General features: G+C 39.0%; 2 protein-coding genes across 7 annotated transcripts in view; both read right to left on the bottom strand.

The window, feature by feature from the left end:
- LOC103137957 (nuclear receptor coactivator 2-like) overlaps positions 1 to 3,283 on the bottom strand; it is a 50,176-nt gene extending 46,893 nt beyond the window's left edge. For 3 of the 6 annotated variants that reach the window (XM_016671511.1, XM_016671516.1, XM_016671513.1), the window contains exon 1: positions 3,093 to 3,282. The gene's annotated coding sequence lies outside the window, so the exon portion shown is untranslated. Of the gene's footprint in view, positions 1 to 3,092 lie in introns of all 6 variants that reach the window. The other 3 variants (XM_016671514.1, XM_016671515.1, XM_007551984.2) reach the window with 2 other exon arrangements.
- Positions 3,284 to 5,560: 2,277 nt separating this feature from the next.
- On the bottom strand, positions 5,561 to 9,574 carry lactb2 (lactamase, beta 2). The gene is made up of 7 exons (XM_007551982.2): positions 9,349 to 9,574; positions 8,455 to 8,615; positions 8,206 to 8,326; positions 7,902 to 8,080; positions 7,039 to 7,187; positions 6,417 to 6,504; positions 5,561 to 6,319 (listed from the first exon to the last, which is right to left on the bottom strand). The coding sequence occupies exons 1-7, from the start codon at positions 9,468 to 9,470 to the stop codon at positions 6,276 to 6,278; spliced, it is 864 nt and encodes a 287-aa protein (XP_007552044.1). The 5' UTR covers positions 9,471 to 9,574; the 3' UTR covers positions 5,561 to 6,275.
- Positions 9,575 to 15,928: the final 6,354 nt, after the last annotated feature.

The following is a 15,928-nucleotide window of genomic DNA, read 5'->3' as shown; positions in this document are numbered from 1 at the left end:
ACTTCATGTGATAGACCAAAACAAAGTATCTTTAATTTTCAGCCTTTTCACAAATAAAAATCTGAAAAGTGGGGTGTACCTTTCTCTGGAACTCCAAGTAAACGTCTTTAATGCTGAAATTGTGTCCATTCATCTTTGGAAAATAGCTTGAATTTAGCTCACTCGATTTTCCCATAAGCTCTTGACTCTCCTGTTCCTGCTGAACAAAAACACCCCAACGCCATGATGCTGCCACCACCATGCATCACCATTGGGATGAGACCCTGTCTTATCCCCAGTAGGCATGTAGTTGTGCCATACTTTCTTCAATTTTAAAATGATGAACTGAACAGGGCTCAGTGAGACATTAGCCATATTGTTTTATAGCTTCACTGTCTCCCATGATGCTGTTTGTACTGGCAGCCAGTCCTCAGCCCTTCCTCCTCCTCCTCCTCTGTCTGTCATTGGTCAGGACGTCACTTGATCTCTCACGTGGTTCAGTCAATTCAAGCCACTAAGGATCCCTCCCTGGGCAAACTGCCAACCTGAAGTTAAGATCTTGATCTGGCGTATATTCCTTCACTCTTCCAGCAGGACTACAGGTTGGTTTTAGAATAGACAAACATTTTTCTAAACCACATGCTTCAAGGGTGAAATTACTACCCTGGTAGTGAACGTAAGGTTAATTATACCAAAGGCATTTGGAAAACACAATTATGTCACATCCAGGTGGATCCCTGAACAACAATAAACTGTGGAAGACTTTTTTTTTCATGTTGTGGAACAGTCAAAGTTCACACTTGCTCCAAATTCCTAACAAGGAAACAAAGCATCTGAAGAATCAGGTATCCTCCAAGGCAGGAGGCTAGACGCCAAGAGGCTCTGGAAACCTGCTATACATGTTGTAATCCATTACAAAGTTCACCTTTGGGTGCAGGGAAGAGCAAACAGGCCTTAAAAAGAGTCTAAAAAACTAAATCAAGAGTCCAGCCCTCAAAGATAACACAACCAGACGAGCCAGAGGAGTCAGATGGCACCTGTCACGTAGGCAAACTGACAGGTTTCTTACATGAACATACCAGCGCAACAGCAAACACAGGCACATTCTTATTCCTCCGCTGCGCTGACAGAGCAAAACTGCAGAGTTAAACAATAAGTCAGGACCTGCACTTAATTTCTAGTGTGTAATAACCCGAATAACACGTTTGGCTGGTGACACGATCCTCATCAGATGCCATGATTCAAGAATGCATTCAAGCACAATGTGATAGATGGGATTCTGAGAGGAAGAATGTCACTGGGAAAATACGGGAAAATACTTTCTGCGGTGCAAATGATTTATGTTTTGGTATGTCAATTGCCTTCGAAGAGCTTTAACCAGCCACCACAAAGAATGCAAAACATGCAGTCATATATCAATAAAAAAATGTGTTTTTTAGACATGACATCCGTGTTGGATTGTGAATTCTGAACAGAGTGCATGGGACTTCTCAGCAACACCAGAAGACCTGTGCAGAAACCTGTCACCTCCTGTTAAAAGAGGATGAAGTCTTTATTGGTTGTATTAAAATAAACATATTGGGTCAGCAGTCCAGAGATTCCTTCAACATCTGCACAGCGTTTTATTGATTTACATAAATTATTGATAAGAAAATAACATATAAAGTAAAATAACAAAATACCTGACCCTTCATTGTATTTCATATTAATGCTTTCTAGCAACTTCCTAACAAATCTCTATACGAATCACTTTCTTGTTTAGAGAAACACCGGAAATGTACTTTCAAAATAAGTGCATATTAAGTGATAATATTAAGATGCTTGTTGCATAAAAAAGTACAAGTATTTATGAAAATTATCCTTAAAAATGCTGAATTTGTTAAAGAGCATTTAAGCTAAATTTAAGTCTGGACTTTGACTAAGCCTCTCCAAAATCTTCAGTTAGTTTTATTTTACTTTATTTATGTACTTTATTACTTTGAGCTATGCAGATGTGAACCTGCTGGTGACCTTTGGAGAATTGTTCGGTAGGGCTAAGCAAGACAAATTTATGTCTAGACTTTCTCTTTCAAGATATCCTGGTATAGACAGCAGAATTTATGGTTTTATAAATTATATACAGGCCCTGGAGAAGCAAATAGGACGCAGACTACCGCCATATTTGCTATGATGTTGTTTTTACAAATTTAGTTTTAATTCTATGCCCAAAAAGTTCCACTTTTTATACTTGTCACGCTGCCAAATGTTTTTCCAGAAGTCGTGAAAATCAACATGGTTTTTGGGAAATGTGAAAAACTTGCCTCAACCTTAACACCATACTGAATCTATGATTTTTTTTTTTGCCAAGAGGAAGAGGAGAGATCCCAGACAAAACCAGGGCTGATCATCTGTGGCACTGTTGTGCCAAGTCTCACAGATGCAGCTACTCATGCAAGAAGAGCCTCAATAGATCAATGTCTGAATAATATGTCTATAATAAATTAAATTAATTAATTGAATCTAATTACTGATAAAAAAAAATAAATGAATAAATAAATTTCTGGTCACGCCAAAATAAGTGAAACCGTAAAAATAACTCAATTTCAGGAATCAGAACTATTTCGCGTTTTATTTTGAAACCTTAAACCGGAAGTCGTGAGTTACGTTGATTTGAATTGACGGTTGAGATGTTTGAGGAAGTCCTAGATAAACGAACCTGTCACGGAATAACTTGAGATGTCAAGTGTAAACATGAGTGTCTTCATCTCAGTCATATTTCATCCATGTTGAACTCAAACAAGTTACATTTGTTAGAGATTAAATCCAACTTGAAATAATTAAACGAAAAGAGCGACGCTTATAAATAAAACCCCGCAGCTGCCGCTTCTCTCGGTCAGAAACGTTATTTCCCGAAGGCTGCTTTTATTCCCATGTTAAATCTTTATTATCCCACCATAAATGTCATATCCTTACTGTCGCGCCGTAGACAGCACAAAATAAATTCAGCCTAAAGTAGGTTAACCTTGATGTTAACTGACAGACACTTTGCACAAGCCCCTCCACCACTGTTGGTGCTGGAAATTACCGAGGGGGTGGGACTGGAGGAGCAGAGGGGGGGTCGAGCAGAGACTTACCTGGGAGTTGAGGTGCCATGGGCGGCTGTTGAGCGGGGACTTCGTCGGTGCTGTGAGGGTCAGCGGGACGGAGCGGCAGGAGCGTCCAGAGCCGGAGCCGCCATGTTCATCTGGCTCAGAGGCTCCTCGGCTGTTTATCTTTACTAGTAGACCCCCTCCTCCTCCTCCTCCTCCTCTTCCTCCTGGCTGCTACACCTCCACCTCCTCTCTTCTCGTAACGCCACCAACTCAGCTCCTCACCGCTTCTTCGCATCTAAAGTTTAAAACTGAACCTGAGAAAGCAAGTCTCTGTGGCTGTAAATGAATAAGCTACTCGCTGCGGGGGGAAAAAACGGATGAGAACATTTGCTGTTTTGAATATTATGTCATTTACATTGGCTTACAAAAGTTTTAATTTATATTCTAATTCTGAACGTTGGAGATAACATAAAACAACCCATTTAAGAGCATTTCCTGAAAACCAAAGTCAAAGCTAAAATCAGTCTTCAGGGAACGTTTTAAGGATTATATTATAATTCCTTTATGACTGATATAACCTTACAAGAGACCTTTAAGGACATTCCCTCAAGTTTCCTGAAGTTCAAACTGGGGGATTACAACAAATCTTCTAAATAATACAGTAAATAATATTCAGAACGTTATACTGAATATCCAGTTAAGCATGAGGGTGGGGGTGGACCAACGTTTTGCCACAATCCCAAAGTTGAAAGTACTTGGGGGCCATTTTGCTTTTCCAACATAAAATAATTTTGTTGGAAAATGTTTTATATCTGCTAATTTTAATTGAACAAAGTGGCATTTCCTTTATCTTAATAAGAGGCAGACAGTTTCCTAAATTTTGGGGCATATTTGGTCTAAAATATTTTAGTCAATTTTTAGCAACAAAATGAGAACTTTCTTCACAAACCCTTCAGGGACCTTCTAGGAACAACTCCTGCAGATTCTGGAACTGTTATAAAGCAACCTACTTACAGGGAACCTATAGGGAATGCTTCTTCAAATCCCTTAAAAGTCACACTAAGAAGCTGCAACAGTACCGAGGTGTTTATCTGCCATAGTTGGGAAATAAATACAGGAGCATCATATTGTTAAATCAAGAAAGTTTATTGTTATAACTAAGTTGCAGCCAAACTTAAGGAAAACATAACTTAGGAAAGGTACCCAGAAGGTCACACCATGTATGTGACAACCTACATCTTTGTAAGCTTTGAGAAACATTTAATTAAGATTTATCTAAAGTCAAACTCAAAGTGGAAACCAGCCTACCCTATAATTGTCGCAACCAACTTACAAGCTTTTAAGGAACCTCTCAACTTCCCTAAAAGTCACTCTGAAAAGTGGCAGTCAACCTTCAGGAAAACAAAACACTTTGAATGTGATAACTGACACTGAACGTCGCCTTAAGGTCAAACAATCTTCAGGGAACATTCACTCAGTTTCCTTCAAGACAATCAAACTTAAGGAAACTTTTAGGAAACCGTTGTTGGAGGAAGGTACCCTAAAGGTTCAGATGTATGTTGGAACAGTCCTGCATGTTTTCTAAAGGTCAAGCTGTGAAGGATGAACAAACATTTTGCAGACATTTAAGGACCATTCTATGATCTTCAAAGCCAACACCAATATTGTTGCAACCAAATTTCAGAAAAAGTTCCCTGGAGGTCCCTACAAATTCAAACTACGGTACATATGTTAAAGGTAGTTTTGAGAGCATTCCTTTAAGGTTCCCAGAAGGTCAAGTTACGATTGGTATAACTGATCTTGTATATATGCTCATGGAAAAGTTCTTAAAGATCTAATCTTGACAAGAACATTTTTAGTAAATGTGGCCTGAAGTTTCTTCAAAGATCTTGTGGCAGAAGTTGCATTTACCTCTCTTGAAATCTTCACAGAATATTGTTGGAAAGTTTCCATAATAGAGTAATTATCAGGAAACCATTAGGCGATGTCATGTTTTAATCTTCAATTAGCTTTCAGGGAATCTCTCAACAAGTTCCCTGAAAGTGGGACTGTGAAAGTTGGAACCAACCAACCATTAAATTCTGTAACCTGGTATCCAAATGCAGCACATTGAGTTTTTTTTCTTCTCGTCAACCTTTCTGTGTTCTCCATGTTTCTGTCATTAAAGTCTTTCATAATGACATTTGCTAACTGTAAGTAAAATCACCAGTCAAATACTAAAAAGGTTTGTGTTCAAAACAGCAGCACTGACACAAAGAAAGTCCCCATGTAGTCAGACTGCATCAGCACCGTGAGTCAATACAGAAACAGATGAGATCCAGAGTTCAAGAGGTCACCCAGCAGAACCAATGAGGGAACTCTATAGTGGTTCTCCATAATGATTTAGTTGGAATCATGTTCAGCTGTTCAAATTCCAAATGTCATATTTTATTAAAATTAAATTAAACATTAGTTTAACAATGAAAAATAGAACAACTCACATAACATATGCATAAAAGACAGACAATAAGTCTCAATGTGAATCTTATTTATTTACAACCTCATCAAGAAAAATAGAACCTTTTTACTTCATATTACTGGATTCTTATTTTACTTTTTCATAACAATTGACAGATCAGGTTACTGAACAGATGCTGCCACCTAGTGATAACCTGGATCCGTGTTCACCTACTTTCATACAGACGTCACATTACAGTCCAAGAACAAATGTTAAGGGGACAAAATCTACCAAGTTACGGAGAGAAATTGGTAATTTAAAAAATGATAACCACAGTTATAAAAAAAATCCACCTGTATGAAGGCATAAAGATAAATGATAAGCAGTTAAGAGTAAATCAAATTTTCGGTTGGGCAGAAAAACTGTAGAAAATATGTATGATAAACCTAATTTTTAAGAAGCAGAAGAATTCAAACAGACAGGAGCTCACTCTGTAGGAGATGTCTAAGTCAAGGCTGTAAATGACCTTTTGATTCATTTTAAATCTGTGATGCAAGCAACAACATGGTCCATACAAGACATTTACCCCTTTAAAAAACATGTAAAGCAACATGTTTAAAAAAAAACATGCAATACTTTCCATTCAGCAGGTGTTCCTTTCAGCAACACCCATCACTGTGTAATGTGATCACTTGGTTTTAAAAAGGATTCCCATGTCGTCTGGATGGATTTTCATCACTCAGGTTGAACGTTGCATTTATATTATTTCATCTAAGTTTGGCTGGACATCAAAGATTACTTCTCCACTTGCTGCTCGTAGAAGAGTGATCCACTGGGGGAGATGCATGTTTGCATTAGACCAGAATGAGAACTGAAGTGGTTTATGGATTGTTGCATTAGCTATTGCAGCAGAGGAAGTGATAAAATACCTAAAGTGATCTTGCCTTCCTTCTCCAGTTTCGTGAGGTGATGAACCAGGTTGACATTAGCTGCTTGGTGCAGGTTTTCAGGGGTGTCCTGGAGAAAAACAGGCACAAAGGTTAAATGTAAGGTTAAATAGCCATGACGGTTTGGCCATTCATGTTCGGAAAACCTTCACCAACAATACAGACAAATTCATCAGAAAATATTTCCAACTTTGTAAAATACAGACAGTGTGAAAATTAAAAGGAGGATACTGTGTGCTTTTAATAAATAATGCACATTAACTTGAAAGCCTTTTCTGAATTGAGTCTGAAAGTCTGTTTATCAAAGTTAATAATACATACATGGTAGGAATATGATACCTGTAATAAGCTGAAATATTCAGGGAGGAGTAGGTCATTTTCATTTTAAAGTTTGTCATAAAAACAATTGGATCACACTTTTTTGCTTTTAAATATTTCTGTACATACTGTGGTTCTGTAAAACTGTTGTGTTTTTAATAGACAAATCTAACTTAGAAAAGCAGACTATGTGTGTTTATTTATGGTTAGTGTAGAACCACTCACACCTGTGTGATTCAAGAGCTTAAAATAAAAAGCTTCAAAGAGACCGAGTATTCTTCCTGACCTTATAGACGAGTTTTACAAGCTCCATTGAAGAAAAAGGCTTTCCTGCTCCATCCTGAACAGCTTTCAGGATCTGTTGTTCTCTTTGGTCTCGGTGGGTGATGTAGTGTTTGATCATAGCGCCAGCATCCTGAACCACAGGTCCGTGTCCTGCATAGGAACACCAGGAAAACAGTGCTATCTACACTGTCACCACGCAGCAGTGTAGTGAAAAACGTGGTGTTCTTGTCTCTCAGCATTTTAGTGTAGACATGTTCCATGTTATTGTTTACATCTGGAGGTTTCAGGCATGCACACAGCGCTGGGGGGCAAAAATACTTTTTCTTTTACTTGCCATCTATAGCCGCACACCCGAGGTCGAACAATTTCGTTAACTAAATGAAGCCTGGAGATGTGGGTATTATTAATGTAGTGCAGTGTGCCACAACAAAGGGAAAACATCTGAAAGGTTGTTGAAGAACAACTGAAAACCACTCATATTATTTTTTCCTTGCTCTCTGTGTCGGCTATGCTACACACAGACCCCAAACCTGACCTGCTTCTCTCTCCCTTGCTATATTTTTGATTAAAACTTCTTCCTGATCTTGTTATCTATTTGTTGTTATGTTGACAATTAGTAGGAAAGCACTGTGTCCCTTTTTTTCTTTTACATAGCACACATACATTTAAGATTTAACACGTTATGTTGACAACTTGACAGCTAAAACCAATGCTTGTCATCGTCGGTGAGCAGCTTTTTGCCCTCCAGCAGGGAGATGGGGGGGCGGGCTCTAGCATCTGCGACATCACACTGCAACGTGTCCAAAGAATAACTTTCTGGGGTAATGTGTACAAACATGTTGCCAAAGCTAATTTTGTACTCACCGGGGTAAATGAGGTCAGCCTGTGTGTCCAGCAGGATCTTCAGAGACTTCATGTAGTCGTAGAGATCCTCGAACACGGCCGTGCCCTCGCCCAGGATGCAGTCTCCGGAGAAGATGGCCTGCTCCTCCTCCAGCAGCAGGGCCATGTGGTCGTCAGTGTGGCCTGGGGTGAAAAGCACTCTGAAATGTGGAAATTTGGCTCAGATATAACTGACCTCCCATTCAAACATGTTTCACCTTAGAAGTTGTAACTTATTTTTTAGTTTACTCAATATGCTAATTCCCAGTGGAAGATGTGAACTGACTTGAGAGTGGCTCCTTCAGTCTGGATAATATCTCCGTCTTTTAGGTAAGAATACGACTTGCTTCCAGCCATTTCTGTGACCCGGGTGGCACGTGGGAGTTTGCTGACCCGAACGTCAGATCCTGCAGGATAGAAAAGCTGTTTGCATTCATTTCATCCCCTTCAGTAAGCAATCATGCAGGAATACGCACTGATTAAAAACAGAATCAAACAGCCCAGCCCTGTTTGAACCCACAGAAACAAACCAAACCGGTTATATCTCTGCAGATGTCTTCCACTCCGCCGGTGTGGTCGTGATGCCAGTGAGTGACGATGATCTCCTGGATGCTGGTGCTGAACTGTCCCAAAGCATTTTTCAGGTTGCTGATGTATTCAGGAATAGCAGGTTCTCCAGTGTCGATAAGCACACGTCTGAAACCAAAGTCAGAAAGAAATTCAATGTTTTTTTGTTTAGTTGAAGTTCAGCAAATAACTGTTAGTGAATAGTGATATACCAAAATGTTACAGGCCATCTCAAGATATTGCGTACATAAAAGAAACAGTTAATGCAAAATTATCTTCAAGGATTGCTTAGAATTTTGCTCCATTCATCCTCCCATCATTTCTGACCAGTTTGCCCAAACAATGATGCTGCCGTTTAACTGTGGGGATGCTGGTTAACCATGATGGTTAGTTTTCTATTAGAAAGCATTTTGAATGTAGGCAAACAGTTTTCTTTGTATCACTGCTCCATGAAGGTCAGATTTGTGGAGTGCATGATCAGTACTTGTCCTATTTTCTTACCTGATCCTCCAGAGCTAGCATGGACCACTCGGCTGCTTTTATGAAGAACTATTTCCCTAGAAAACGACTTCTGCAGGAATTTTAATGCCCTGGATGTGATTTAGGAGTATCGTAGGGGGAAAAAAGCCGACACAATCAACAGAGACTTACAATTCATAATGCACTCGTTGTCACATTTTCTATATTTTTGAGCAAGTATTGCTTAAATTTAGGATTTTTTTCCTGCTGAATTTGGTTGACAAGGTTTGAAAGTAGCATAAAATACGAACAGTAGGTGTTCCTCAGAGTTCATAACGGTTATTTCTAAATAAAACAACGATAAAGGACCAAAAACATGAATTGACGTGTTGACAGCAGTCACCTTTGCCCGGTTCCGACCAGGTAGGTGTTGGTTCCCTGGAGAGTCATCGGACCCGGGTTGCAGCCTAAAACCCGAACAACTCTGGCAGAAAGCTGCTCTATCCGAGGAATAATGGCGGTCATCGCTACAACGATTTGTCTACAGCAAAAAATATCATTAAAGAGGTAAAAGTTCAAAATAGAAACCTTAAAGCGTCGTAAAACAGGAAACGCACGTGTTTACTTCCGGTGAATGTGCCCACTTCAAAATAAAAGGTTTGGTTTGAATATACTTCTAAAACAATGTTTTTTTAAGAATGAAAAATAAATATTGCTAAAATAATAAGTTATGATTTAGAATTAAATTTGATTTTTTATAAAGAAAAGTATATGCTGAAAAATAAAAATATATATATAAGTGAAAATGGAAATATGAAGTTAGCAAGGTCCACTTTGTTTGGGGTTTTACGTGTCCAAATTTGAAAGGTTTTAATTGTACTTTTAAAGTTATCCCTTTCTAATTTAATTTTTTAAAATTAAATTGTTTCCAATATTATCTATTTTGCATGAACAATTATTATCTATCTTATTTTGAAACCTTTACAGAAAACAAGCAACAGGTTTTGTGCTCTAAAAGCAAGCCTAATTTAAAAATTTAAAATGATTTAAACTCACTGATCTAATCGTTTGTGCTCAATTTCTTGTTATGGCATTTTTATCAAACGACTTTTTAAAAAGTTAGGTTAAGTTTAACTGTGGAACTTCCGGTCCTCGCTGCTGCAGTATTAACTATATACCTTTGAGTCGTTTTTAATACTAATTGACAATTATAAAAATCTCGTTCTGCATTGTGCAATTGTTATTTCCGTTTGGGATTTTTTTCTTCCGTGAATTTTGCATGATTATGTTCTTGCAGGCAGCTTCCTGGCCGGAGATGTGAAGGCTTTACATTCAGCACAGCAAAAAAAAAAAAAAAACACTAGGTGGAGCCATTGGTCAGTTTATACAATTTGTTTGCCTCTGTAGATTGTTTTTGTGTGATAAAGATGTCAGTTTAAAGCAGATGTTTTGTAACTGTCACACATTTAAAATAGCGCGACACTACACGACATAAATAGATTCTGAATGAATTTAACAACAATAACGTTTCCATTTAGACAGATTGGAATTTGGGCTGGCTGAACTTTTATTCAGCTTTACCTCAGAGACGATTAGTAATCACCCACTGATCTGCTGGATGTTTCTCCTCTCCACACCCTGGTAAGCTGCTGCCACAAGGTCTCTGCTCCTGTCCAATCTAAAATTGGTGAATGATTAACAGTCCTGGGCTTTAGTCTGTATCTCAGAACATAAACACTGAAAAATATGTTTTTTGTCAGTTAACAACTCTTAGACGTGGTTTGAAGAGAGGTTTAGTCTCTGGAAATATGCTAAAAGCAAAAGCTTATCCATTAACAATTAAATATTTCTGCTAATGTTGGCGAATCATATCAGTCTGTTTGAATGCAAACTCTGTAAAACACTGTGATATTCATCTTGAGTGACAGGGCTTCATTTTTATGTTTGCAAACAAAAAATGCAGAACTCCTGCAGTGGAGGACTGAAATAAAATACTGAGGATATTCAACCAGTGAGAAATATTTAGCATCCTCCCACCATGAAGCTCTATGTTTAGTTCAGGTCCCGTCCAAAAAGTACTGCCTCCCTAGCAGGGCTGATTTCAAGACAGATATCTGACCAGCTTGTCTGATTTAGTTTTGTTTCCAGCAGTGAAAATGCAGTGGCAGAAAAACCAGAGCAGAAAATTACTCTGGTTCCTCAACAGATTTTTGCATTTGAAACAGACCTAAAGTCATTTCTTGATTCTGCTTTCTATGCTATCTATAGATATTGTATAAACATTGATATATAAAGGTACTAAGCAGCAAAGGAGTTAAAGTACAAGTGTCTTCCCCCATCATTTTACCTCTGCCATGCTTTAGAAAGGGAGCTCATTTGAAATAGAACCTGTTGGTTGTAATGTTCAGGTTTTTCTCCACCACAGCAGACAGGAGCAGGGCCTGCGTAACAGCAAATGAAACTCCTCTCCATTTATCAGTGTTGTGTTTTGCTCTGCCATCACTTTCAAAAAAAGACACTAAAGTCGTTTAACTCTTCTGCTTGAGGCAAAGTCTGGCCTCCTGCCTGGAAGGAGCAGTCCACCTTTTCTGGTAAAGAAACAGCCTTAGACCTCAGGTCTGCACATATTCTGCAAGAACAGGGAAATTTGTCCTTTTATTTGAGTTTCTCTGGCCAGCACATTTTATACTTTACAAGAAACCCAAAAGCCAAACTCCTGGGAAGTCATCACAGGGCCCTTCATACTGCTGCATGAATCAGAGTACTAACCTCACCCACTTCAAATTTCTGACTAATGGCACAGTGGTTGTCAGAGCCCACAGCAGAGAAAGGTTCAGCCAGGACGATGTGTCAAGAACAAACTGCAAGAACAGAATGGTGTCATTTTTTCTTGCCGCCCTGTGAGAGAGAACATATTTCTCTCATCTGGTGGAGAATGTTTGAACCTGTGGAGGAACTGACACACTCAACACGCTGTAGGTCATAACTTGAGGAAACCTCAGAACTGTATCACTAAAAAAAGGAACAAAGACAGTCACTCAAAGGTTCCCACTTATCCTCACCTGTGCCTCGACATCCTGCACATAACCACCACTAAAAGGATCCAGGAGAAGTGGCCCTAATGGAGTCTGCACTGCTTTGAATGTCTTTGACTAACATGCAAGATTGTCCACCAGATGCTTTTAAAGAAAATAATGGAACTGCTGAAGCTTTTATTCTGCAGAATTGAGAGAACTCATCCAGTGCTCACCTTTTAGATACATGCAAACTAATTTGAGTAGTTAGAAACCCTCCTAAGCATTACTGACTGCTCTTTAGTTTAATTATCTGCCATATTATATGTGGGAGTCATAAGATGCTATGATTACACTCCTGCGGTGAGCAGACTTCCTCCTGGGTGCTCACGGTATTGAGGAAATCATGTTGTTCTAATGTGCTAACTGCTTTGAACATCATCCAATGATCCCTGAGTGAGAACAGATAATGAACAGCAGATCCTGCTCTGTCTGCTGGACTGCTGATAGTCAGAGCAACAGCAACCCTTTGGAGAGCTTTGGGAGTGTTGCACTGCACTGTTCAGTTTAAATACATGGTTTTGTGAGATCGCCGATAGAATGGCAGACTGAACTGCAGCCACACTGAAATCCCCTCTGCCATCTTCCCCTGTCTGTTCACACCTTCAGAGGTTCAGCCAATAAAGGCAATTAGGACAGAACCCTGTGCAGCACCAGAAGACTTTCTGCAAAAGCAAAGGAAGAAGGGGGGCAGTGTGGACATTGATTTGTGTAATTCTTAAGTTTATTCTGCAGAGCAGTCTGCTGGAAGCTGATGCTGAAACCTCTTCACAGTGGGAGCTGTCATGGGAGGCATTAGTGCACAAGCTTGAGGTAATCAAACAATCTGGTAACACAAGCTGCATTTCCTGTGTGCAAATCTTTGTTGATATTCTGCCCATATAAACAAACCACACAATTTTGTGTTTAAATCAGAAATGAAATTAAAATCACATGTGAATAAGTTTGTTAATGCAATAAGTCATTAAAAATCATCTTGTGTGTCTGTAAGAATATCCTGCTGATTATTGATGAGCAAATATCTGAATCAGATGTGATGAAGCAGGAAAATGTCATAAAGTTGAACTAACAGATGAGCTGTTCTTAAGACTTCATTCAGTTCTGTTAAAGGTAAAAGTTCAAGAACTTCTGCACAGACTGTTTATTTCGTTTAAACTTCTCTGCTGATCTGCTTTGTGACATTCTGATCACTTTCAGTCTGATTGCATAATGGAACATTTTTTGTACTGCTGTTCTTCCATGTTTAGTTTTTTTTTTGTTCTTGTTTGTGTTTATCTTGAGTCAAGCAAGACAATTCTTTAAGTTCAGAATTTTTAAAAAAGTTCTGACCCCAAATATTTGCGACAAACGCACAGATTTACTTACAGGTTACTTTCATGAACTAAAAAAAGTAAATGGAGTCGTTTAAGCAATGTAATGCCATTAAATGGTCTCAGCTGTTTAAAATATCTGGATGTTTTAGGCTGATCTGTTTTTAAATGCTAACATTTTTTGTTGTTCAGTTTGTTTTTTAAGTATCATTGTATTGGAGAACTCAAACAACTCAAGTGTAAGTTGCAGAAAAAAACACATGAAACACTTTTTTTTTTACTTTGTTTTTCAATTGACTGCAAGAAACAAATTATTTGCAACTAATGGGACTAAAACTTTAACAGGTGTATAAATTCAAGAAAAACCTAAACTCCTGACCTTAAAGCATTTGTGTTTATTGATCAACTCTGATATACTGGCATTGCTGTGCAGTGTCGATCCAGCCTGTAAAGCTTTAAATGAGGTTAGAAAAAATGGAAGACTTGTTTAAACCTATCATTAGCTACACAATTGCTTTCTGGTTTGTGTTAATTGTCTGCCAGAGATAACTTGTGGATCGCCTTTAATTTTCTGCAGCACCTCCATATGATCCAGGATGAGACTCCATCACCCACAATTGTTGTTTTCTGTCCAGGTGTTAAAAGTGCTGTGAGATATATTGTTCAAACATCCATGCAAATTGAGTTAATTGTATTTGATTTGATGGGAGCTGGGTAAATTAGGTAGTGTTATATGCTGGCTTTTAACTCCTAGTTGCTTTTTAAATGTAAGCATGTAATTGATTTGCACTCCCTGTAATTTCCTGTTTAAGTTAGCAGTGCATCCCTTCCCATTACTGCTCCCATAATACAGAATTTACTCAAACTGCCAATAGAATTACTAGACACTCTTCATTCAAGTTGCCACCTAGTTTATAAGCAGAAACACAATGGATGATCTTTTCCAACAGGCTTTACATTATGTTGAAGCCATTAGAGCCTCTCTAGAGTGCATGACCAGTAATCCTACATGCATTACACCACCAGATCAATGCAATCAAATGAAGCTATAAAGTGGGTCGAGCTGCAGCTGTAAAAACCTTATGGAGGGGAGAATCCACACATCCTCCTTAGTGCCTCATGTGATATTTGCCTTCAATAAATCGTGACCCATAAAGAGCGGTGTAACAGCAGGAGGCATTCAGCCCTGTATAATATTTACAGGTAGAATAAGTGGAGGAGAAAGCAGAGAGACAGTATTTCCCTAAATGAAATAGATCCTGGCATCTGGGAATCCAGTGCCCCCTCCCTCTCCTGCTCCCCCCCACCCAGCTCTTTGTAATTACACGACATAATGGTGGTGCAGTCGGCCCATAATCTCCCATTATAATCAGTTTCGGCTGCCTCCACTCGCTCTCCACCATGGCTTCTAATTCAATATAAATGTAAATGACTGGAGGGCGGGAGAAGGGGCTCGGGAAGAGTATAGAGTGTGAAAGTGGGAGTCTAATTTCTCAGTAAACCTGCATCCCTGCTTCTGAGCGTCTGTGTTTGTAGCTCTGCTGACCTCACCCTGCCAGAGGACGGCTGCAAAGACCAAAAATTACAAACATGTCCAATGATCTGAAGGAATGCGCCATTCTTGGTCAAAAACAACCAATCAGAGCAAGGAGGAGTGTCCTAGTGCTGTCAATCACACTCGTCTACATGCTGCTCAATGTGCTAAATGCAACTTGTGATCGGTGGCCATGCTAACTAGCTTTAGCATTTTTGGCAGGCTCTGCAAACTGTGAGGGAGAGAGTGTGAGCAGCACATACACAAGCATGATTGCCAGCGGTGAGACCCCCCACCCCCACCCAGCTCTGATTGCTTGTTTCTGGTGTATTCCTGCAGTTAGTTCTGGGAGCACTGGGAAAAGGCAGAGGAGAGCTTTTTAATTTTTTTTCACAGACTGTCTCATGCATAGCAAATATGTAAAACACTTTTTCCTTTTCTTTTTTTTTCACAATAGTCACATGCTGCATCTGAGGAATTTCTCTAACACCTTTTCTTTTGATTAAAGGAAAATGAAGAGTGGTTTTTGAACATTTTCACCAAATTAACACAATCATTCTCTTCTTCCTAGGCTCGTCTGAGAAAAAAAGAAATGGATATTACAATGTTCCATCATTAAAAATGACAAAAACATTCTTCTTTATTTTCAATGTGGTTCTTCAATTCTGAGAAACTGAATTTGTCATTTTTTTAATCTGAAGTCAACATGCGACCACAAACATGAAACACTAGTATGTGTTGTGCTTGTCACAAGTTCTAACATTTTCCTGTCGCCCAATAAATGGACTGTCCTGTGTGACACCAATATCTCCATTGTAACCCTGGTATTGTCCTGGACCCTAAAGACTTGCGACTTTAGGGTCCAGAACAGGTCGGCTGTATGATCTGCTTTTGCAATAGAAACAAACAAAGTAACATACTGGACTGCACCAACCTATGTTGACCCACTCTGAGGAAACGAGTAACTAGACACCTTTAGTTTCAGGACCGGGGAGTTTCGCTTTGGATATCGACTCTGATGCTTTCCGCCAAGCAGTGGCTTTCTTGAAAAGCAAAGGTCTTGAA

The sequence above is a fragment of the Poecilia formosa genome, unplaced genomic scaffold, assembly GCF_000485575.1.
Source record: "Poecilia formosa unplaced genomic scaffold, Poecilia_formosa-5.1.2 Scaffold45, whole genome shotgun sequence".
Taxonomy (NCBI): domain Eukaryota; kingdom Metazoa; phylum Chordata; class Actinopteri; order Cyprinodontiformes; family Poeciliidae; genus Poecilia; species Poecilia formosa.
This window is presented reverse-complemented; position numbering and strand designations above follow the sequence as displayed.

Bases quoted from the DNA above. Each gene is read 5' to 3' on its own strand.
- lactb2 (XM_007551982.2), bottom strand. From the start codon at position 9,470: ATGACCGCCATTATTCCTCGGATAGAGCAGCTTTCTGCCAGAGTTGTT. The intron at 6,505-7,038 runs GTCAGGAAGAAT...GTTTTTCTCCAG, and splicing joins TTGTAAAACTCGTCTATAAG to GACACCCCTGAAAACCTGCA. The intron at 6,320-6,416 runs GTATTTTATCAC...CATCTCCCCCAG, and splicing joins GGAAGGCAAGATCACTTTAG to TGGATCACTCTTCTACGAGC.